This window comes from Coturnix japonica, chromosome 2, assembly GCF_001577835.2.
Source record: "Coturnix japonica isolate 7356 chromosome 2, Coturnix japonica 2.1, whole genome shotgun sequence".
Classification (NCBI taxonomy): Eukaryota; Metazoa; Chordata; class Aves; order Galliformes; family Phasianidae; genus Coturnix; species Coturnix japonica.
Genome location: NC_029517.1, coordinates 27,682,567 through 27,707,189, shown reverse-complemented (window position 1 = coordinate 27,707,189; position 24,623 = coordinate 27,682,567). Strand labels below are relative to the sequence as shown.

Sequence of the window (24,623 nt, the reverse complement as noted above, 5' to 3'; positions counted from 1 at the left end):
CAAAGACCATAATTTGGCACAGTACTCCCTTTACCTAATGTAAACATATAACCCAAATGGAAACCCTTATTCCCATTTGCCTTTATGGTAAGAAGTAGGTGCATGTGTCATGTAGTTCACTGTATTCTAAGACCTCTGGAAAGAGATGAGTCAAATCCTATGGATGTTTTGAAGGCAACCTAGTTTATTTCTTCAGCTATACATGTCTGAAGCAGAGTGATAAGTGTTCCATTACACTGTCTCTTTCCCTCTCATTTCTGTCCTTGCAGAATATGAAGTACCTTTTCCAGGGGTGTGCCCATGCTAGATCAAATACAGAGGAGCCAGGAACCAACAGTTATTTGTAGGAGAATAGTCATATTCAGGTTATCTTTTAGAATCCAAAAGACTGCAACAAAATTATTCTATTGAGAGTAATGAGAGATGATCTTCTTTGGAATATGCATGATAAGGCAATAATCACAGATGATGCTTGGAGAAATTCAAAAGAAGTGGGGTGGTGGCATGTTACTCTAATGGAAACAGCAGAGTAACTGAAAATACAACAAATAATACAAATGTATTCATAAGTCCTACATTTTTGAACTAACATCATTCCAAAATATCTTTCTGTGAAAGCAATCAATAAAAGACTGGCATTTTGTGAAAAGTCTTGGTGAGTTTCTTTGGAGAATGAGATGCTGATGTAGTTGGACAAGCTGGGGATAACCAGAGAGGGTGCGGGAGTTTCACAAAGGGCAAAATAGATTATTATTTATTTCCATAAAGACATGCTACATAAAATAGTTTCTTGATATAACTGCTGATGAACCAGGTAGGAAATAAAAACTCAAAATGATTGCTAGGGTCTCAGGTAGCTAAGAGTTGCTTGCAGGCTATTTGACAGAGCACACCACAGAGGTAGATGGAAACAATCCACTGTAAATGATTCACTTACTGAGAGCAGTGACAGTCTTCTGCTGAGAAACAGCCTTGAATTTAGAAAGTAATCCTTTTGCATCTCTAGTGCTTTTGTCACTTCCCCTTCATCTCTGTCTGTCCTTTCACACTGTATCACAGAACAGCATCTGTTGTGAGTGCTAGGGCAGGTGCTTGTGGAGAGAAAGTAGCTCAGGTAGCTGGAAGAGCCAGTCAGAGCTGTAACTATGGAAAATGTTGAAGTGACGGGCAGTTTGTGATAAGGCATATAGGGCAGCTGGAATTTGGTTGAGAATAGCAGTGCATGGGAATCTTCTACCTTTGGATAGAAAACCCAGTCCTTTGCATGTACCTAAGGATCCAGATGTAACAAATAAGTCCCTCAAGTACATTTTAAAAGAAGGACCTCTGTGCTGCTGATGGCCTTATTGCCTTGCTATTTATCTTTGCCCCTAATAGTTTGGAGGAACTTGCAAAAGGGGGTTGGACTCAATAATCTCTGAAGGTCCCTTCCAATCCCTATGATTCTATGAACTTAGGTACACCTCAATATCTTAGGTCTTATATAAACTATGTTTTTAGAGAAGTTTGTCTTGGAGAAGCATGGATGCACAAAAAGAGGCCAAGTAACATACTGGCTTTCACTTACCAGTTCACATGCAACATGGCTACAGCTTTAGTGATTACAAACCCACGTTTTTCTTATTTAATCAAACAGAAAAGCTTGGAAAAATAGTCACATTGTTTTCTTTTTTTTGGCAAGCCACAACCATGGCTCCAAGGCCTGTGGGAACTCTTCTGCTTTTGACCGTATCTATCTCTGTATGAAAATGAGTGGGTGAGCCCTACACTGAGACAGAACTGTAGCGCTGCTGTGAAATGCTTCCTCGTGGTAGGGAGGGTTGCAAAAGCCATCCTGAAAAGCTGTTTAATCTTCAAACAGCCAAATTCTTCGTGTTGGATGTCTGAAAACAAGTTCAGTGAAGGTAATGAAAGAAGGTTATCATCTGTCCTGCACATATCTATATGGTGGGATTTAGCACTTCAAGATCTGGCTTTTTATTTTTTATTACCCTTGCTACAAGGGTAGCAATTTTCCTAGAGCTGACTCTGTCCAGGAAAGCAGTTTCACTTAAAACCCTCCAGCAATGTCAAGTGAACAGACCTTAACAATCCTGCATAGTTTCTTAACGTTTCCCTTATTAATTAGTGAAATCACCTACAATTAACTTTGAAATAACCCTGCTCCCAGGTGTGACAAGAACTTCCCTAGTGCTTACTGTGACTAGGGTCCCATGAGCTCTCCTTGTGCCTGATAACATCACACTTGCAAACTTGTAAGTAAAAAGTCAGAGGTACGATGTCTATTGATTATAGCAAAGGAAGGGCAAGTTAGTTGTCACCTGCTACAGTTTAATGGAATTCTGCAAACTCTCTGAGTTTGTATTAAGCTCATAAACCTAATCCCAGTTAGAAACAGATAAAAGACACATTGGTTTAGTATTTCGACTGATCCCAAAAGAAAAGGGTTGAGAATAGCAATTTTCATGAAAAATGTTCTTTTTGTTATGCAATCAGGATTATCAAATGATGTTGTTTTGAGGCTGTGCACTTCTTTACTGGTTTTAGATGCTTTTAAATTGAAATCTTATAGGCTGCAGAAGAAAGTAAACATTTTGGGGAAAAAAAGCCAGCCATGAGCTGGTAAATGTTATATTCATTTACTATTTTGCAAACAACACTATTCTTCAATTGCTGACATGTATTTCAAACTGAAATAGAGTGCCCAGAACTAGGGAATGTCCACACCCACTGGGACCCCTGAGCTCCAATGCCTGTATGAGAACAAATGATTCTTTGAAGCCAAAAGGGTAATCAGCTCCTGTACCATTTAGTTCACACCTTTCTGTCAACTCCATATCCCATCTCAGGGGCTTCAGTTTGTTTGTCAGTAATTATTTTTTTAACTATACAGCTAATTTAAGACACCATCAATTCAGCCTCCAAAATTCCTTGTGAATGCCTTCTCTGAAGTCTCAACTCTCAGCTTTGGAGCATGGTAAGACATTAATTCTCTAGCAGGCTTAGCAGACCTGGCATAAAGCAAGTATGTAGGCTGAATGTTTCTCATCTGTTCATAAACAAAGCCCTTGGTGTTATGCTCTTCCTTCATCACTATACTCATGACACTCTTAGGGGTGATGCCCATGGTGGCATCACCAGCACCTTACTTTGGGCATGTAGCTTCTACTTGTACAGGGATAAGGGAAGTATAACTCTAGCAGCTGGGGTAGATGGCAACAAAGGAGAAAGTGAGGGGGATTTCAAAATGTATGCTCATAGGCCTTTTATTTTCCCCATCAGAGTTTATTCTTCTGATCTTTATACCAGCTTGCCAGTGTTGAAAAGGTGCTTTTAACATGTATTTGTCTCTGAATTCATATCTGCTTTTAACTAGCACACAGCCAGTCTGCCAGTTGCATGTTTGGAACTAGCTGGGGAAGGTGACATGAACCATCTGAAACAAACCATCTGAGTACAAAGTTTGTTAGTAATGCCTACAGGCTGAACATGCTAATCTATTTATAGATCCCTTGAATCAGTAAAGTCACCCTGCTCACTCTGTATTTTTGCAGGCATTCAGTAGTGTGCTGCTCTGTCATTCTTAGAGACAGCTGGAATTCTGCCCTGCTTCTTACCCACCATCTCCTTCCTGATGTGTAGGGCTTGTTTTTTTCTGCTGGTGTTCTTAAATCTGCAGATGACCTTTTAAATAGGGCTACAACATTAGTAATTTTTAGTATCCTTTTACTGAGTCAAGTCTGTAAAATACTGATAGGCACAGCTCTTTCACCACTCAGAGCCCATGGCCCAGAGCAGCTCCCTCTGTCATGGCAGCAGCACCTATTCCTTTAGGTCCTAGCCAAAAGGCAAGCTCATTTTTCCACATGGTGCTGCCAGGCATCTCACTTCAAGACCTTCCTTTGTTTATCTCTAAAATACATAGATGGTATTGAGACTGTCCAGCTACTGGAGCATGAGAACGCTCTACATGAAAAGCGGTGAGGAACATGCTGAAAGCAATGCAAGGCAAATCACTTTTATTTCAGTTGTAGGTAACATTTACCCTTAGAGAGGACAAGAAGGGGAAACACAAGCCCCACAGTATTGACAGAACTTATTTTTCTAAGCTGATCATGGTGAAACTGTTTTAGCACCTTTCAGGTCCAGTACTGAATATTTCCTTCAATTTGCCCCCATTTTACTAAATAATTCCAAGCTGGAGGTAGGAAGCACATTTTGGATTTTTCTGTTATCTGTGTGGATGCAAATGCAGTATTTTCCACAAAGATCTTCCATTAACCAGTCGCAGATGTTAGATGATTCAGCGCAATGGTTGCTATTTATATTTATATAGAGAAAATAATTTCCTGTTTTTACTTCATTTTACTTGTTAATGTAGTAGAAAATGAATAAGTTTCTGTAGTGTTGCAATTTATTACAATTGTAATGAAAAAACACATACACATCCAACCCAAAGCAACAACCACTCTTTTCTTCTTGGTGGATTAAGCAATAAGGTATTTTTTCCCCTAAACTGCGAATCCACTGCTTAACTCCAGTGCAGAAATAAAACAAAGAAAAAGGGAATGTAACAGTGAGTCCACTCCAAAGCAGCCATCTTAGCTCTCTCCTACAAGACTTTTGAAGTGACCCCAATGACTGCAGTTGAAAAGCACAACAGACACTGATAAACTATGGAAAATATACTACTCTGTGGAAGGCTTTCCACTATTACAATTATCGTCTGAAATACAACACTGAATCGTCAAAAAATATGTGAAGCTGAGTAACATTAGAAGTACGGTAAGAAGTGTAAAAAATAACCACTTCTCTCTAAATGAGATAGAAATGCTTTTATTTCAAATGTCATCTGTGAGAATCAACAGTTCCTAGAGCATAAAGAAAACTTCATGGCTGCATCTTGGTGGAAAAAAAAACCAAAAAACACACAAAAGAAGCAAGCACAAGCAGCCCTCTGCTTATCCTTGACAGTTAGCCACTGCCACACTTGTGGACCACCCTTGATCTGTGCCCACTCACATGGGCCAGAGTTTCAGGGGACAAAAATCTGGGTTCCCTTACCTGAACTGGTGGATTGGCTGAAATGGCTCCAGGTCTGTGTCTTTCCAGATAGCACTGTCCCTACAACTGCCCAGCCACTAGAATGCCACATGTACCTATCACCCATGGGCATACACTGTTTATATTCTTCTTTAGGTACACAGGCCAAGGACTACACCAGGCAGAGCAACCAGACTACACACCTCATAGCCACTGTTCCATCAGCAGAGATACAGACAATATTATTTCTGTCAGCTTTCCCAGGAAAAACAAAGAATAACAACAAAAATCTACTAACAGCACTAATTAGAGACATGTGCATTTACAAGGGCATAGTAGTGTCCTTCCTTTGCCAGCAGCTGGCTGTGGGTGCCCTGCTCCACCACCCTGCCATTCTGGATCACCGCGATGATGTCTGCATTCTGTATGGTTGTCAGGCGGTGTGCAATTACAATGCAGGTTCGACCTTGTCGGGCATTATCCAGAGCTTTCTGAACAATCTGCATGCAGATGTGAAAATGCCATTAGCACTTGTACAGCCTTGGATGTAGGAAACACATTTGGTTTCTTACTCTTATTATCACCTGAATATACCTCCTATAAAGTAAGTGCATATGTGGGACATCTTTACTTAACAGGGTTTCTCTCAGTGAGAGAAATCATTGCCAGTTGGGTTGTGTCAAAACACAAGTTGTGTCAAAACACAAATTCAGTATTTACTATCAAAACACAACTAATAGAAAAACCACAGAATATAACCTTAGGTGGCTTTGTTGTTTGGTTTCTTTTTGACATTTTTACTGTTCCAAAAGCTATTTTTTTTTTTTTAAATTGAAAAGAATCTACCACTTAACTTATGCACAGCTTCCTAACATTTTTAAACTTACAGCCTAAAATGGAAATGCTGCTGTGATACATTTGCTTTTTTTTTTCCCCCCACAGCTGAACAACTGCATCACATTATGCCAAATATCTTAAAATTTTATTGTAGAAAAAAGCAACTAGCCATGTACAATAGCCACATATGAACAGCACTCACCTTTTCACTCTCTGTGTCAAGTGCAGAAGTAGCTTCGTCTAGAAGCAGAACAGCAGGATTACGAACCAGAGCTCGAGCAATTGCTATCCTTTGTTTTTGACCTCCGGAAAGTTGTGTTCCTTTCTCACCCACCCGAGTATTATATTTCTGCATGTTTAAAGGGGAGGAGGAAAAAAACAAAAAAAAAGGTTTGAAAATACTCATAGAGAAAAGTAAAGATTCACATGTAGCTACAAAAACAATTACGATAGATTCAGGAAAGCATAGTACAAATGGTTTTAATACAGCTGAAGTGTGATAAACACCTCCAGTATGAATGGTTGTATAATAAGCCACATATTTATACTTGATCTGAAAATTTACTTCCTCAAAGACTAGAGCAGCTCTTGAATGGTACTGCCAGTGATACAGTGTTAAAGTGCCCAGACATTTGGCCATCACTGTATGACCATAAGAGTAACCATATACTTAGTGTTTCCTGACAGATACATCAAGGGCTTGATCCTGTGTTACTTGTGAACAACTAAAGAATCTCAAATGTTATTAGTAGTGACAAAACTATAGTATTTTTCATCACTGTGACATCATTTTCAGTTATGCAGAACTACAGTGAAAATGAACCATCAAAGCATTTTTCCTTGTTAGAACTAAATTCTTTGCAGGCAGGAAGGTTAAATGTCATGCCATTCATTTTTGATTTATTAACACGCGGTATTTTAAGAAACACTCCCTGCTCATGCCCATCCAATTAGAAAGAAAACATTTAGTTTTGTTGAAGTATTCTAGAAAAATTCATCTTAAAGTAATTTGAGAAGTTTCAGCTACAGAAGGAAAAATAATATTACAAAAATGAGGATATGAGGAAATGCTTGTACAGCATCCTCATTTTTTTCCCCACTCATTCTGCTTTGTCTACCACTTCATTCATTGAGCATTGACTTATTTGAGCAATCCAGCAGGGATGTTAAACAACACATGTTTTGATATTTTAAAATATCATTTTCCTTAAAACATATTCCTCATATAAAGGAAATTATAACTATGTGTTTTCATTTTGATTTTTGTATTGCCTAGATCTCTCCATGTCACTCCAAACATCTAAACCACACTGTGAAGAGCAGACAGCTGTTTCTCACCTCTGGCAATCTGTCAATGAAGGCATGAATATTTGCTGCTTTAGCTGCTTCTTCAATTTCCTCCTGACTAACAAGCCTATCATTGTCTCCATACTGAATATTTTCAGCGATGCTGCAGTCAAACAAAATGGGCTCCTGTGACACTAGACCCAGCCTGGACCTCAGCCATTGTAAATGCAAAGACTTGGTATCAAATCCATCTGCTAACTAGAAAGAGAAACAGAAAAAAATGACACAAAATTGACTACAGAGCTCATCCACAGATACATAATGTAAACAGGAAACAAACTGTATCAGGAAACCTGTTAAATGTTAAATTCCCAGATGAAATCAAGTTATTTTTGCATGTGAAGTGGAGCAAAACCAACGCTATGGATAAATATTTATTTTCATTATTTTTTAATTTCACATTTTTCTTTTGTTTTCCAGCAGATAGAAGTATGGAGCATGTATCAATCACTGGCTGCTCCTGCAATCCTTCTAGCCCTGCTAAAACCAAGCAGAACTGAGAACCTTGTGGTAAAGCTCGTCCTTAAAAAGCTGAATTAACAATACATATTCTCAAATGTGGGCCTTTAACTCAATCTTAAAACCACCAGGAAGGTTTCATCACATCTTCCATAACGCATTAATAGTGAATGCATAAAAAATTCTGCTACATCCTTCCTGCAGTGACACATTGTCATGCTGTGGAATTAGGTTTGTATTGTGTGAAGAATGCATCTTTGTCTCTAATGTGTGAATTCATATTCTCAGATGGCCTGCGCACAGTCATGCAGGTGATGCGAGTGCTCTGCCCCACTGTGATCAGGCACTGAGAAGTCTGAGGAGGCAATGTAGCCTGAAACTACCATTCTTGGTGGTGTACCAGTGCCCTGAACCAGTGTACTGTGTCAATCCCACACATTAGCCACACACACATGCTAGTACTGGGGCAGGCAGCAACAGTGGTCTAGAGGTTGTCTACAGCTGCAGCCTCAGTAACCCACAACTAATTTATGAAGCATCTCTCCAGAGACATAGCCAGAATCATTTAAGAACCCTGAAGCCCCATAAGATGAAGAGTTCTGTAGATTCGACAATTATGAATAGCCACACAAGCCTATTTTACCACTTGTCCTTCCACAGGATCATAAAATCTCTCCAAGAGCTGAATGGATGTGCTTTTGCCACAGCCACTGCTTCCTACTAAGGCCAGAGTTTGTCCTTTGTTAACCTTCACATTAAGTCCTTGCAAAACTTGAACTTCTGGTCTTGTTGGATATACAAAATGGATGTTTCTGAATTCAATGTTGCCTTCAAAATTACTCTGAAAAGTAACAGAAAGTTTGTATGATTATATTAGCAATTATTAGCTTTAACCAAGATAAATAGCCAAGTCTTACAAGCATTGAATGAGAATTCTGGCACAGAAGTTTGGAATAGCAATTTTGAAATAGATTTTCTTGTTCTTCGCAATTACATATTGGATCAAGTTTACTATTGCTATTTATGGGATGATCTCTAGTTGCAAATGACAAGATCCTTTTGGAACAACAGTCCTATGCGTTTCTCACCTGTATTTATATTCACTTCAGCTTTCAAAAGGAGTATCTTTACACAAATAATGTTTGTACTTTTTATTTGCTACACACCTAATTGAGACACTTTTCCTGGTACGATCTATCACAATTACTTTCCTGATCTCACACTGCAAATAGTAATCTTCACCTACAAGTGAGATAATTCTGATTTGTATGTGCAAATGTAATCCTTCCACATCATGTCAAGTTTCTGCACAAAATGCTTCTAGTTTATTTGCCGAGATCAGCTTCCTTAATGACAATGTTGGTTTAGAGGTGAGACATTTTAAACCTCTAGAGTAAAACATACTATTCGTTAGGTTAGTTTTGACTTCCCAAGAACACATTTTCTCTTATAAGAGCTTCCACAGTTGTAAGAAGATGGATTTCAGCAAAATTGTTCTTTCTCAGACAAAACTACTCTCTTGCTTATCTACAATAACAGCAGTAAACTGCACTTGTATTTTATTTCTCCTGTAAACCTTTACACAAAGGCAATGAACTGTGAACTGACATTGTCAACACTTTCCTGAAACCATTTAAAATGAAGGGCAATTGAATGAAAAATCATCTTTAGACTCATTGAGAGCAAAACCACGTTTAAGGCTACACGCACAGAAAGGCCATTAAGAAAAAAACTAGCAAGGCAGTAACACTATGTTATACAGTGTCTGTCTTTAGTATTGCCCTACAAAACACGAGGCAGTGTGAATACAGCTGTAGACAATAAAGCATTACTAATAATGTCGTGCAAGATTTTTCTGAAAAAACCTCACCAATTTTTCACCTTCTTCACTGTAACTGTCAATTTGAGGTTTTCTATCCAAAAGATGAAAGATTCTTTGAGCTGAAACTTTAGCTTTGCCATAATCTGGTGCCAGGGAAGCAGACTGACCAACGTTCATAGCTGCAAATATGACAGAAGAGAAGACTCTAAAAACGAAAGATAAAGAATCAATTGTTTCTGGTGGAACATGCTGTTTTCTTCACACACAAAATAAACCTTCAAAAATAAAGTTCTTAGCCTCTTTAGACATGTCATTAATTACTATTTTATAGATCAATAGTAGAATCGCATCATTCTCTATGCAAAGCCCTCTGCTTGGAAGAAGCACGAAACAGTAAAGACTCCAGAGATGATGCACAGCATGTAGTCACAAGTGTGCATTTGGGCAGTGGAACCTTTCTTTAAAACAACCCTTCTCCTAATCGGACTGCAAATTCAGGAGTCTCCACATTCCATTACCTCTGTAAACAGATTAAATAAGCACACACTGAAATCATTATCCCATATACCATCTTTACCTTCACAAATGATACTTACATAAACACATTTTCAAAGTTAGTCAAACAACGAGCAATGAGCCATGCCCCAAATCTGAAGACTGCTGCGTTAACAAAGTAGTTTGCAGACTGAGCTATTCCATAGGTAAATCCATACAAAGGGGCTTTTTTAAGAGAATCTCTGTGAAAAGAAGACATTTTTCCATAAATAATTTGCAAAGCAGAAACAACAGACAGTGGCTGGGAGATGATCAGATTTCTGCGTTAAAGTTTTCAAGCAGCACACTCTGACCCCAAAAGCATCCTACGCTGTGACATGCAGTTGTCCTTAGAACATAAAATTGGAGTAATGAGATCCTCAGTTATGTTATCTTGAATTGATCATTTCACTTTCCTGTAGCAGGAGCAGACTCAAAACCCCACATTTTATTAAGCTGGGTCATATATAGTAGTTAAAGCAGGCTTCAGCCCAGCCTAAGGCCTACAGACTGCAGCCAGGCCTTCCTATTCATGCAGAGACCTCTTATCCCAGTTTGGAACAGGGACATATTGCTGAGTTTTCCCACAAGGATTCAGACTAAGCCTCTCTCAATTTGTCTTTCTAGAGAGGTTTGATTTGGTGTAGCTAATTCAGTGCACACTGGATCAGTCAGGAGGACTCTGCCCTCATGTTTTAGAATGATCATTAAGGAAACGGAGATCTTCTTTCCAGTCTGAGCAGTAAATCAGAGACATCTAACAGTCCAGGCAAGCTAATTGCTTACATCTTGGGCAATACTAGTTCACCAGATATTGAATTTTAACACTGCTTTGGATGATGACAATTCATGCAGTACATAATTTTCATTCCATCTTTTATATTTTTACCTCAAAGGAGAGAAAAACAAACCAGATCTTATTTTGTTTAAATAAAATGGGTTAAGAAAAATCTGACATCCCTGGTGATTTGAATGCCTTTCAGCAGAGTTGTCAGTGGCACACAGGGGCTCAAATAAAGGAAATATATGAAGTTCATTCGAGGATTCAAAGTCACACAAATAGAATAAAACTGATTTGTGTTGTAATGAGTACGGTATGTGAACTGACTGTCCATTCCTTAGTTAATACTAATTAATCGAAAGTACTGAAATTGAGTGAACAGATGTCTTATGTTGTATGTACACACAAGCAAATGGTATAAAATAGTGCATTTTATAAAGCATCCAAATAATGAAAGGACAAGTCTTGCAAATGTTTTTCTCCATACTGCATCTAAGAAAGCATATTAAATTGTAACTAGTGAAAAAATTTCACACATACGGAAAAGAATAACCTTCCCAATCATGTGGGTATTGGATAGCTTGCAAGAAATATATTTAAAATAAAATGAAAGGTTTAAAACTTTTAATAAGCAGAATTAAAGAAAAAGATCCCACCTATATGGGCCATTCAAACTGTTTATGTACTTCTCATAGAATGCTTCTTCCCTGGTCAGTGAAGCAACTGTTCTTATATTTTCAACTGATTCTGTTGAAACCTAAATTGGGAGATTAAAAAATAAATATATAAGAAATTACCTTTTTTATTTTACAACCTCAGTCTATGATATATCTTTCAAATATTTGATCTTTTCCAACATTCACTGGTTTTGATCAGAAAGTATTTACTTCAGGAAAAGAGCTTGAGACCTGTTACGAACTGAAGCCTACAGCAATGAAGTTACACCCAGGTGAGTACAAGACAAGGGGAGGCTGAAAACGACAAAGTACTTCCGTTTTGAACCTTTTGGTCAGGACACAGGAAGTGCCAGCAGCCCTTCCCCTATCCCATAAGTCCCAATCCCAGCAGATAAACCCTATGTAATAAAATAAGAATAAAACCCAATCTTCTAGACAACGTGCATTTTTTCATGGAGCAATTCTGCCTCCTGGAAAAGTACTATCAGGTAAATGAAAGTAGTACCCTCAACCTTATATGTACATAGTTTGCATTTCATGAAGGAATAATAAAAAAAAAAGTTGGGTTGGTGTTTGGCAGTTGAGCCCTGCGACACTTCCAGCTACAGCACAGGCCCAAAACATAGCAGTTCTGTAGCTGCTGCTGCTACAGCTGCCCCTGCCCAGAAATCTGCTATGGAGGCATTCAAACACATTTTTATTTACAGATGTTTTATGTTATCTATGTTTTGCTTTCCTCAGGGATATATAAACATTCCCTTCATCCCCCATCCTGCCCCCTCCCCTCTTCACTTCATTTATCTTAGATAATTGAGTCAGCTGTAATATAGCAACAATGTTGTCCTTAAAAGTGATCTCACACCATAACCCTGTAGTTAAAATTGGAGAACTTACTCTTCCAGCCTCCTCCAAAGCTTTTTGATCTTTTGCTGCATGACCAGACACAGAGCTAACATTTGCAGCATTTGCAGCAATAACGAAAGGAATGCAGGCCAGGATAAGCAAAGTCAGCTGCCAGCCGTACACAAAAGCAATAATGATGGCAGTCAGAAGGGTAAAGACAGTCATAGTCATCAGTCCAAGTCGGCTTCCAGTTGCCTAAGAAAATCCCAGAAACCCCAAAATACATATCATTAGATTCTGTTAGTTGTATCACCACTTGAAATTACTATTTATGCAAGGCCAGCAATTCAGCTGGAAAACTAGATCATGAGTGGTAACATGCACTGACAATGAACATCTACTTATGTAAGAGTTCTTCAACATTCCTCTTATCTGCCAGCATTCAGGCCTTCAATTGAGGTTAAGGAAGAGTTGCTCATGCCAGCTGTCTAAAGAAATACACATACTGTCATAGACATACACAGCAAGACCTCTTTCACTAACCAAGGTTCTGGAGACTGCAGCTCTGTTGCAGGGAAACAGGCTGGAAGCCCATCTTTAGGTTAACAGAGTTTTGTTCCATTGATAGCCATCCATTAAGCTATTCCATCAGCAGCAGTAGAAACCACTCATCCTCAGGTCCTCGTGCTGCTGCATCTACTCTTCTGGGAACCCAAAACTCAATTTGGACACACTGCAGAAATGCCTTATCTCAGCAGTAAATTAGTGGAAAAAATACTAATTCATACTGAAGAACTCCTATCTTCTCTCAGCCTGCATAACATTCTCACCTAGAGACTTTGAAAAGAGACATGATTTGCATCCAGCATCAGGATGGGTTCTGACATGCAGAAGAAAAAAGGTTTGAAAATAGCCCTGTGGAAACAGCTCATCTTCCACAATTTGGCTTGATGGAAAAAACAAAAATCCTTGGGCAGTAGACAACATTCTTTTCGTTTGCCAAAGACTTTCCTGCCCTAAAAAGACTTTTCTTGTTCAATACAATTTAAAATAGTAATAATTAAACCAATGCCAAGGTGAATTGCTGCCATATGTTCCAAGGACTGCACATAAAGATGGATTTGGAAACTTCAGCCAGCACAGCACGAAGCACGCACTTACTGACACACTGAGTGCTCCAGAGAACATACTAGCCTTGAAGAAAAAGTCATGCCCTTGGTTGGCTTTAATAATCAGATGACCCTGTGTACCTATTTTTTCTACTTCTGCCCTGCATGGTGATGTAGTTCAAAGCCATTGAATTGGAACTTTAAATGACACAAACGACTAAGTTTTGTCAAAGGCTGTTAACAAACAACATTAACTCACAAGGAAGAAGGACAGAAAACAAACAAAAATCTACTGACAAGAACTAAAGAGTTTTTGATTTACAAGTTTGAAAGAAAGAAAATCATCTTAAAAATAGCAAACATCTCTCTTGCAAGTCCTGCAAGACAAGGAATGCAGGTGAAATGAGCAGGAGGTGCTGGAACTGTGCAGGATTTGCCACGATCTCCTGCCCATGTCCAGGGTCCTCCTATTTAAAATTAGTACCATGAGTCATCTCCTCTCTTGCGTATTTCCTTCTCTAGTGTTCTTTATTAATACTGTGTCATTTCTTCCCATTTGGCCTCCTTGTGTGTAAAGCATGTTTGGTAAGGGACAGGAAAAATTTTTCTTCATTAAGGTCAGTAGGGATCTGCAGCATCTGCAGCTGTGGCCTTCAAGACACCCCATTGATATACAATATCTGATGCTAAAACTTGGGGTCCACCGATTCCAGACCTCAGCACACAAACACTTCACCTTGCATGGTGAAATGGTCTACAGTTCTATGTTTAGTTTGAAGATATGCAAAGGGGGAAATGAAAAGTCATGAATATCTGCTGCATTTTTAATAGATTTCAAATTACCAGTAAGAATTCATTCCTATGGTGTCAACAACATGACATTTAAATGTATCCATCAGCTTATGGGGGTAGATTTACTACCCTGTGTTCTGAAATAATCTCAGCATCCCTTGCCAATGGCAACTAATATTGGTAAAGAAAAAAATACTAAAAAAAAAACTAACATGAAAAATCAACTTACCCCTTTGACTTGGGAAGCATCTGTAGCAAGTCGAGTTAGCAGAACTCCAACAGCATTTTTCTGATCATCATACCATCCAATTTCCTGCAAAACAGTTATAATTTTTTTGTTTTACAAAGCTATGTGTTCTTATAACGTTTCAGATAATCAGAATTACTGGTAAAATGACTAAATGTTTCCAGATCAAGTAGCATAAAGGGAAATGGAAGTACAAATCAGAGACGGCTAACTACTACTAATACTACTAATAACCTTCCAAGTAAAGGAAAAAACTTAAAGAGTGTGAAAAATTAGATATTCCCAGCAGAATAACAATAAAAGTGTTATTAATGTAAAAGCAATGTAAGGTTCTTCCAAACGTCAGACAAGTTTTATTATAATATACCTTATTATTATTTATTATAATATACCTTTTTATCCTTTGACTGAAGGCATTAATCTCTTTTTACAGGCTGCAAATCTGCATATTTGTAGATTTGGTTTTTATTTCCTCTTGTTTTTCCCAATGGCTATGGGTGTTATTTTTAATCACTTGAATTTTCCCTCACCTACTCCCTTTCAGTTGACTCTGTAAATAACCAGGCACTTGCCAGATGCTCCCAGTGGGTGCACAGTGCATTAAGTTGTGCATTCTCAAAACATGCAAGCAACATGAAGCTGCATGAACTGATTAACAGGAAGTGCTTAATACAAGTAACTTCACTCTTCTCAATTAATTCTTGATGCAATAAACTGAATTTTTGCATTAAAAAATCAACCAGATTGCCTATTTGCTACTGATTGCAGTATTTACATTTAAACCTATGGTTAAGTCCACACATTATATGCTTGCATCATAATCATTCAAGCAAGTGGAGATTAAATTTTCAGTCATTCTTGCAGGAATATGGCTAAACACAAACAGCTGAAAAACACATGTACATTAGCATGTGAGAAATGTTCATGTTTGCAATGACAGTACTTCAAAACTGGACTATTTGTAGCAGCAGAGCTGTGCTGCATGTGTAATAGAAGACTCAGAAAAGTTGTATTTTTTCTAAGCTAGTGGCAAAAAAGTACCTTGCAAGCCCTGCAAAAGCCATCTAGCTCTCATGACACCCTTGCTGCATAATTCATACCTGCTGAAGTAATGCTTTGAAGGACAAAGACCGCAGTCTCATTGTTAGTATTTCTCCAGACTTTCCAAACATGAATCCCTGTAGGAAAAACCATTCACACTTTCTCATCTGATGCTTCATCTCTGTTTATAAAGCCACACAATAAAAGCAATTACACCAAAAAGGCTCCTAAAACCATCTGTGCCTGTGTAAGTCTTGGGAAGCGAGCAATTCGCATTCCTGGAACCTGAAACTCTGTTTTCCCTCTGAAAGAGAGCAACATGACAAAGAAGGCAGGATCTTTGTTGTAATGCCTTATTCATATGCCTCAGCAGCATTACAGGATAAATCAGCTTATCTAGTTATTGGCCTCTGTTCCAACCACTGCCAGAGGCAACCACTTGCAGCAGTCGTACCAATGCACTTTATGGTATGGACATCAATATGCAGTATTTCCTACAAGCTATGGAAGAGTAGAAAGAGGACAGCAAATTATGTGTTTCTTTGATGGTATGAAAAATGCTTTCTGCAAGTATAAGAGTCTATTTTATATTTACTTTGCAAGAGTCTGCAAATTGTCAATGAGAAATGTCAGACTTTGACTTTTGTGGCCTGGCTCTCAATGTTTTCAGTCATACTGAATCCACATTGCTTTCAGTGAAGCTATGTTTATTTAAACCAACAGAAAACATAGTCATATATTTAAGTACATCAATACAAATCATGCATCTCAGGAAAATCCCTGGCACTTGTGCATGTTTTCATAAGCTCTGCTTGATGTTTTGCATCTCAAAGCACACTGAAATGAGTTATACCTGCAGTCTACTGGAGAGTTAAGAACTTCTAACATTTCAGCATAGTGACACTTACTTGGATTATGTATGTTGCTAAGGTAATCACTCCAAGTAAAAGAAACATTAGAGAAAGCACCAAAGTGTTTTTATTCCTCCTTTCTGGATCTGTTTCTTGAAAAGCCTGTGCAGGAAAAACAAACAAACAAACAAACAAACCCCAAATGAGTATATATGCAGTGACTGCCAGCTACATAAACCAACCTTCATCTCAAGAAACTTGTCTGCTTTAATTTCTCATAGCATGTATTCTGGATCCTGAAATCAGATTGCACTCAATTTTCTGTTGAAGGCCAGAAAACATTTCAGCTTTCTGTTTAGCTTACATCTCACTATGTCATTCCACCAGCTCCAGATATTCCTCCTTTCCTCTGTCAGCCAAGTGCAGTCACATGGCACCCCGCCTCTAGGGGATCACTTCTGATGAAAAATAATAGATGATTTTTCTGTTGGAACAACAGAATCCATCAGCCATCAAGCTGCCTAGAAATCCTATCATTTTCCTTCAGATTCTCTTTCCAATCTACTCCAAGATGGTCAACGTACCTGTGTTGGCAAATTTCAAAGTTTGAGGTAGGAAATACACAGGAAAATCCCCTCCCCTCATAATGTGAAGCAGCAATTTGTTTTCAAAGTCCATTATCAGTGCCTTCCAGGTTTATTTGAGCTATCTTCTAAGAATTTAAGTTAAAAACAGAAAGAATATCAAAAGCTCCAGGGGCAAGCTTAAGCAAAGGGTCTGTACACCACTGAAGCAAACCTAACAAATTTGTAGGACCAGCTTGAGTCCTAGAAGACAGACATGTGCTTTAATACATAACCTAAGGGGATTGGAAAATAGACAAAACATTTCAATTTGAGAGAAGTTCTGATCCAAACACGCAAGAACTGGAGAAGACAAACGAAACCTATCAGGAAAATACCAGTAAACAATTTCCCAAAACAGTAATGAATGCATGTAGGTTGTACTGGAAGTAATGCCTCCTATTTATTTCCACGGAAACTACAACAGATGCATCTCATAGAGCAAATTCTCAGCTACAAAACACTATTTGTCAACAGTCACCATAACTAGCTATACATTTTTTACCAGCAATGAACAAGAGCCTTGCAAAGGACAAAAAAAAAAACAAACCACTGACTTTCTGGGTTGTGCTTGGTGTGTCTCAAACACTTGTAGTTCAAGTCCATCACTATGATAACCCACTGAAGGCTGATATCAGTGAATATGAGATTGTGTTCTCTCACACGACAGTCTTGCAAGAAAAACTGCAAGGAAGTTTTTAGTTCAGACTTATCTTTGCCAAACTTGGTATTGCAAACTTGCTTGTTTACCACCTTGGGACAGTGCACCTGTCCCAAGCAAGCATAAAAGGATGCATGAGAAGCACTCCATGTCATCAGTGCCTTCTTAGGTAATAGGTAATAGTCTTGTGTGGGTTGGAAGGTCCCTTAGAGATCATCGAGTCCAACCCCTGGGATTTGAGCCTCTGTGCTGCAGAGCGGCACTTCTACCACTTGCACCACAGGGGGATTCGAACACCCAGGTCCCAGTGGTGCAACGCGGCATTCCTACCACTGCACCACCGGGGCACACATGGTCATTGTGGATGTTTGCCATTTTAAGACTACAACCTGTGCATGCTCAGACTTCCTATCCCTTCTCCAGCACTCAGGCTGACCTTAAAAAACAGACCTTAAAAAATCCAACACCTTCCTACATGCTATTGGACATCTGAGACAACTTTGGGAGAAGCAAACTTACACAAGCAAGTCCCATCCAACCTTGCGTACAGAGAACTGGCTGAGCATGAATGAAGTTCAAGATTGCAGCCCATTTGCAAAAACTTACCCCAATGATTTTTCCAAATATAACAGCAAATGCAGGATGGACCCCACCTGAGACAGCAGCAGCAATTACTCCCAGCAGTACATATAGCCACTCAGGTTTATTCAGAGCCAGGATTCTTGAGTAAGGCACAGCAGGGAGATTTTCTTCCTACAAGAAAGAGATGACTGCAAGTTTTCCTTGGAAATTTGCAGAACATGAAAATCCCCAGGCAGCAGGAGTTCATTAGATTTTGAGCAGTGAACTGTCTTCATAAACTACTGAAACCCCTCTCTGTGCACTCCAAGTGAGTGAGCCTGCTGGAGATCTGTAGCTTTGCTTCTCCATATTCCAGAATTTCAACAGCACTGTAAAAGGCAAAAGTGTGAAGGCAAAAACGTAACAAACAGCTAAGTTATGAGGGGAGAATGACAGCCAGTACAGTTCACTGAAAGTCAGATGGGATAGGTCAGCATGAATGGCAACTTAAACACCTGCATCATTATAAAGAACTAAAATCCTTCCTGTTCAGAGCCAAGAAAAAATCCCTCCAGGTCAGCTGAATACTAGTGGGCTGGCAGTAATACAATTGAGTATAGATGTAATCTATGCATCATCACCAAGAGCAAGAAAGAGGCATGTATAATAGTGAGTCAGCCTGTATCTCCTTTGAAAGTACAAAAAAATCCCTGCTCTGCTTTATTGATTTATTCAAGTGCCTGTACCTCTGCAGGAGGAGTTTTGGAAGAGATCACTGTAACTCTTCTCCTATAAACTGCAGTCAGCAAGCTTTACTCGATTTTGACAAATCAAAGTTTGCTTTTCAAATTTCATGACTTTTATTCTTGTTTGATATTGGTCAATTAAAATGTACTATTTGAATGAAAATCTCCAGAACTGAAATCTGAGAGTGTGTACTGAGCCAGAGATTGAAAGCCTGCAAGAAAGCAGAGCTGACACTGAAATATCATTCCTAGTTTTAAGAAGCTTGACAAATCAACAGCAAAACTTTCCCCAACTTCACTTTTATTTCACTGCATCAGTAGCACTGAAGTGAAGTTTTGCTAATACATACATGATTGCCTCATATTCCTGGGACAAATACTCAACCTGGTGAGTACAGCCTGTGGTAGGATCAGAGAAAGGGTTGCATGACTGTCAGTATACAAAACTAATTAAGACTACATGCTTTATGACTATGCTTACATACAATCACTAAAATGTAAGTGAAAGTTTTAATACCAACCTCCAGCTCCTTTTTTTTCTTCTTTTTAGAAGACTTTTTCTTAGAAGAGGACCTCTTGCTCTTGTATCTGCTGGATCTTCTACGAATGCTGCCTCTCCCAGTTATCACAGTTTCTTCAAAGTCATCTTTAAGGTTCAGTTTCTCCACAGAACTACTTTTGTCATTTTCCTCATATTCCTCAACTTCAGTTTCTTCATCTTCTTCTGAAGTACCGTCATCTTGAACATTATTGCTACTGCTCTGGTGAGAATTCAGGACACATGGTCATAAAACATTTGGAGCAGGAAGAAAGAAGAGTGAAAATTGTTTCTCATGACTGCTGCTGCTTCAAACAAATGGTCACTGATTTTTATAGGCCAAATGTTTTGGTGTGTAATGACACAGCAATAGGCTAGCATCCAAAAGACATGACACAGCTTGATGAAATGGATAAAAACAGTAAATGATTTGCCCTTACTTGCTGCATTACAAGAGAATAGTAGACTCCCTTCTGCAACATGAGTTCGCTGTGTGTTCCTTGTTCAACCACAATGCCTTTCTCAAATGCAGCAATAGTGTCAGCAGTCCTGATGGTAGACAATCTGTGTGCAATCACAATAGTGGTACGTCCAGTCCGAGCCTTGCAGATAAAACAACAGCAGTTTACATTACAACGTGCACAAATACGACTGAAATAAATCAAAGTTATTTTAGGCATTTATAATAGAAAAAAATCAAACAACAAAAGGTACAAGTATATTTTAGGAGTTGTAACATTTGCATGACTTCTGAAAAGACTTACCGAAAACTGCAGAGTGGCAAAACACATTTGGAGTCAGAAAGGTGTTTTAGTCACTCCCCAAAACCCTCTTCCCCTCCTTTGAAATAAGTTACTTCTCAAATGCTCAACTAACACATTCTCAGTTTTGCAGCCAGAGTGTTCAAAGCATCAGTCTGCAGGTTATGTGCTCCAACCCCCTGCAGCTCCCACATGCAGCCACGTTGTAGGCACAGCTCTCACACAGTGACTGTGCACATGCCAGACTGCTGCTGCCAGAGAAATGACTTCCCTCCTTGCTGATGCCTGGAGCAGGCAGAGATTTGGAGGAAGAAGAAATCAAAAGGTATTTGTGCAACAAGTATGCTGTGTGGCCATGGAAACTGCTGGAAGTTACTTGCTACTCAAGTACATTGCACCAGGACAGGAAGAAAGGTTTGGAGAAGATGACAGCTTCAATAGATGAACAACTCTAAGGAGATTTGGATTCTTGTTGTACAGGGGCTCAGTGTTGTGATGTGAGTCACTACAAGCCTTTGCAGGTCAGTTCTGGGTGGTTTCCACTCTACTTCCTAATATGTAGAAGCGCAAAATCTTCAATCACTCAAGATGAGACTCGTGATTAGAGCAAGCAAAATACCTCAGCAAGATGAAAGGTTATCCAAAAAGCATCACACCATATGCATCTGCATACAACTGCACAAAAGTGGGGTGTGTTTGAGGTTAATAGCTCTTCAGTTGTGGAAATAATGACTAATGTTAGTACCACTTTGTCCATTAAGGGAATGTGAGAAGAAATTCATAAATCCCCTTCAGAGACTGCATAGATCGACATCAAACAGCTGTATAAAGATGAGTAACCTATGATTCAGTGTTAATTTTGGTGTGTGCTGGGAAGACAGCATATAGAACAATTGCCTTAATTTGGCAATCTCTGTTATCCACTAAATCAAACAATGAGCTTCTGGAAGAAGTTAGTGTGTACTCATAGAATTAAAGAACATGCAAAAGAAAACTAGATTATAGTTGAAGCAGAGACCTTATACTGCTTCTCTTCATAGCAATAGTATCACCTACACAGGTTAGATTAGATGAATGTTACTTTGGCATCTTCATGCTATCTCAGATTTAATAACATCAGTACAGTGACGTGAACATAACAGCTACATATTACCTCAGATTTAAAATGACTGGCAAGGCAGGTGGATAAGTTCTGTATTACCCTTGAGCCATACTTGTAACTCATATCTCTGCTCATAACCACTGAAATGAAAGGCAGGATTTTTCACTTAGGTTTCTAAAACATTAATTATCTGAGACATGGAACAACACTCCAGTCCAGCCATGCAGGGTTGTTTTTTGTTAATTTTTAAAAAGTGCCTGTGTTCCACTGTATCCTGGTCAAAACTGTTCGTATAATAGGACTGTGAGGAAAGGACTGTGAGCTGGGGGGTCTAGAGGTACAGGTATGACCCAGCAGCTCTGCTCTGCAGTACTGTCTGCCCTAGAGCAGTGGGCTGATTAAAAAAAAAAAAAAAAAAAAGAAAGGGAGGGACAGAGATATAGTAAGTGTCTCTGCTTTTTGCTCTGTGTGCGGTCTGATGTGCATTCAGTTTCTATAATAAAGAAAATGGCTCAATTCCAAGAACTTTCTGAAAATTATGAAGCAGCTGTACAACAAAGGACCAGTATAAAGAACACTATATGTTCCTGCTATTCTATCTGAAAAAGACCACTCAATCCTCACGCCTTGCCTTCATAACATGCTAACCATGTTTCACCAACAAATGAACATCTGACTTGAAAAGGAAGCATAGGTTCTAGTTGCATGAGTATAAATGTTGTTTTTTTTTTTAGATATTATTGCTAATTAATAAAGAGAAATGAAATGATTCGTAATTAGAACTGTTTTAAATTCCATTTTTACCCCAAGACTGTATCATCCATCTAAATTTTGTTTTCATGATTCCAATGGAAAGTAGCTCTGGAAACTCTATGTTAGTTTTTAATTGCTACTGCACATTTTCATGGTCATTGACAGCTTCAGTAACATGACTCTTACCTTATCAAGAGCTGCTTGAACTACAGATTCACTTTGAGTATCTAGAGCGGATGTAGCTTCATCCAGAAGAAGAATCTTTGGATTTCTTGCCAGAGCTCGGGCAATTGCTATTCGCTGCTTCTGCCCTCCACTCAGCTGTGCCCCTCTCTCCCCTACCATGGTGTTAAATTTCTGAGAAGGAGGTTAAAAACAGAAATTGGTACACCTCTCAAAAGAAATCCCCGCTTCTCTGCACTACTATTCGCACCCAGTTTCTAGACAAGAGATATAATTATCTGTCTGACTTAAAGAAAAGCCGAGCAAACACACAACTCATAGTCTCATAGTCTCATAGTCTGGTGCGGGTTGGAAGGGACCTTAGAGATCATCGAGTCCAACCCCCGGGATTCGAGCCCTGTGTAGCAGAGCGGCACTTCTACCACTTGCGCCACAGGGGGGATTCGAACCCGGGCCTCGGTGTTGCAAGGCGGCATTCCTACCACTGCACCACCGGGGCACACTATATCCATATGCCTGGGCCTTCACCAAGCCCTTCTACCCCCATTACACACTTGACATGTCAACATTTCAACTTATGTTTCTTTTAACTCCCAGTTTTCACTGTTTGCCTAAGAATTATTTAAATCCTGGATTTTTCCCATGACAAGCATCTCTGCATTTGCCAAGGACAATATATACATAAATACATATACACACATACACACACACACATATACATACACACATATATTTATATTTGCATAAATCTAATAGGTGTAAAGCATCTAAGAGAGCTCAAAGCTATGAATATCAACTTAGGGAAAGCCAAAGCACTCAGCTGCTAAATCCAGTCTTGGTTCAGGGCATACTTGTTCACTTCCCTCTCCTGTTTTCTACTGAAGGCACAGGCTGCTCCTGACAAAATACTGGATTTCTACATCTTCTCTTTCAAAGCCCAACTCCTCCCAGGCTATGTGAGATCAGTTTGTATGGCAACATAGCTTCCTTTCTCCTCATTTAATGCATTGATATTTTTTCCAGACTTAGGCATAAATCCTTTGAGGGGAACCAAACAAAGGCAGAGTGTTCCTGAGCTGAAGGTTGCTGAAGGCTTGTAAGAGTATTTTGGGCAGTTATACCACAACTTAAATTCACATGCTCTCTCTGTCAGAAACAAGACACTGGCCTAAATGGACCTTCTACTCCAAAAAAAGAACATAGACTTACATCAGGTAGTCGAGATATAAAGTCAAAAGCATTGGCTTCCTTGGCTGCTTGCTCAATTTCAGCATCAGAAATGTCTTCTCTGCCGTAGCGAATGTTTTCAGCTATTGTTGTTGCAAACAAAACAGGCTCCTGGCTCACAATGCCAATGTTTTCCCTTAGCCACTTTACATTAAGTGTCCGAATATCCCGGCCATCTAAGGTGACCTGAGATTAAAAATGTATGTCAGAAGCTGAGGAAAAGCATTCTGTTTATAAAAAGTCAATTAATTCTTATTACTCAAGTATCAGCTACAAGGACAAAAACGGTGGAGCAGCAACAGAACTTTTTCCATCGGCTGCACAGCATAAAAAATAGTGAGAAGCAGCACAACCAGAGAAGACATTAGGTTTATATTCAGTAACTATACTGTCTGAAAACAAAGCTGGCTGAAGAGTTTCCCGGCTTTTCTATAGGCTTTTTACCCTGATTATTTGCCTCCATGCCACAGTTTATCATCTTATCGTCTTCCCAGTTATGGCCATGCAATTGCTATTGTGGCTGTGCTCTACCCCACAGAGAAATAATCCAAGTCAACTTTAAATAAATGGGAGGTCATTTTTCTTTTCCCAGATCATTTGCAATGTGATCCTACAAATATTTTTATCAGCACAGGAGAGGAATGGTAAATTGAATCACAGGTAGGAATGAATAACCTCAGAAATACCAAGTTTAAAAAGCTACTATGCTGATATTTGACAACTATCTTGAATGCAGAGATAACAGGATTTAATAGTACTCAGCTATTGCTATTTTTTTTCTCCATTTTGTCTCCCCCTTGGAAGTTTCTGAGAAGCATTTACCATTCCCTGATTGTATGGAACAATGATGGAATGATGCATAATGGTGAAAAGATTGGTTGTGGTGTAGCAGATAGAGGAAAAATAAGACAGGAAGAAGACTATTTAATTAGGAAAACTCTCTCCAGTTTATGAACAATGAAAAAAAGAAGCACAACACAATAAAGTTCTGTTGGATAATACTTTGCATTAAAAAAAATTACCATATCTTAAAAACACATTAATGAGAATGAATTTGAATAGAAAACAAGTTGATAGACTTGTGG

At 38.9% G+C, this 24,623-nt stretch overlaps 1 protein-coding gene across 5 annotated transcripts in view; it reads right to left on the bottom strand.

Moving 5' to 3' along the window:
* Positions 1–3,993: 3,993 nt before the first annotated feature.
* ABCB5 (ATP binding cassette subfamily B member 5) overlaps positions 3,994–24,623 on the bottom strand; it is a 36,621-nt gene continuing 15,991 nt past the window's right edge. For 4 of the 5 annotated variants that reach the window (XM_015853839.2, XM_015853841.2, XM_015853840.2 and 1 more), the window contains 16 exons: positions 23,521–23,724; positions 22,315–22,485; positions 19,953–20,114; positions 19,496–19,735; positions 18,274–18,420; positions 16,441–16,545; positions 15,592–15,669; positions 14,474–14,557; positions 12,395–12,598; positions 11,480–11,580; positions 10,105–10,245; positions 9,557–9,713; positions 8,330–8,527; positions 7,219–7,425; positions 6,083–6,229; positions 3,994–5,543 (listed from right to left, as the gene is read on the bottom strand). In XM_015853839.2, the coding sequence (XP_015709325.1) occupies positions 5,346–5,543; positions 6,083–6,229; positions 7,219–7,425; positions 8,330–8,527; positions 9,557–9,713; positions 10,105–10,245; positions 11,480–11,580; positions 12,395–12,598; positions 14,474–14,557; positions 15,592–15,669; positions 16,441–16,545; positions 18,274–18,420; positions 19,496–19,735; positions 19,953–20,114; positions 22,315–22,485; positions 23,521–23,724 (2,544 nt within the window). In that variant the 3' untranslated portion in view covers positions 3,994–5,345. The other variant, XM_015853843.2, reaches the window with a different exon arrangement.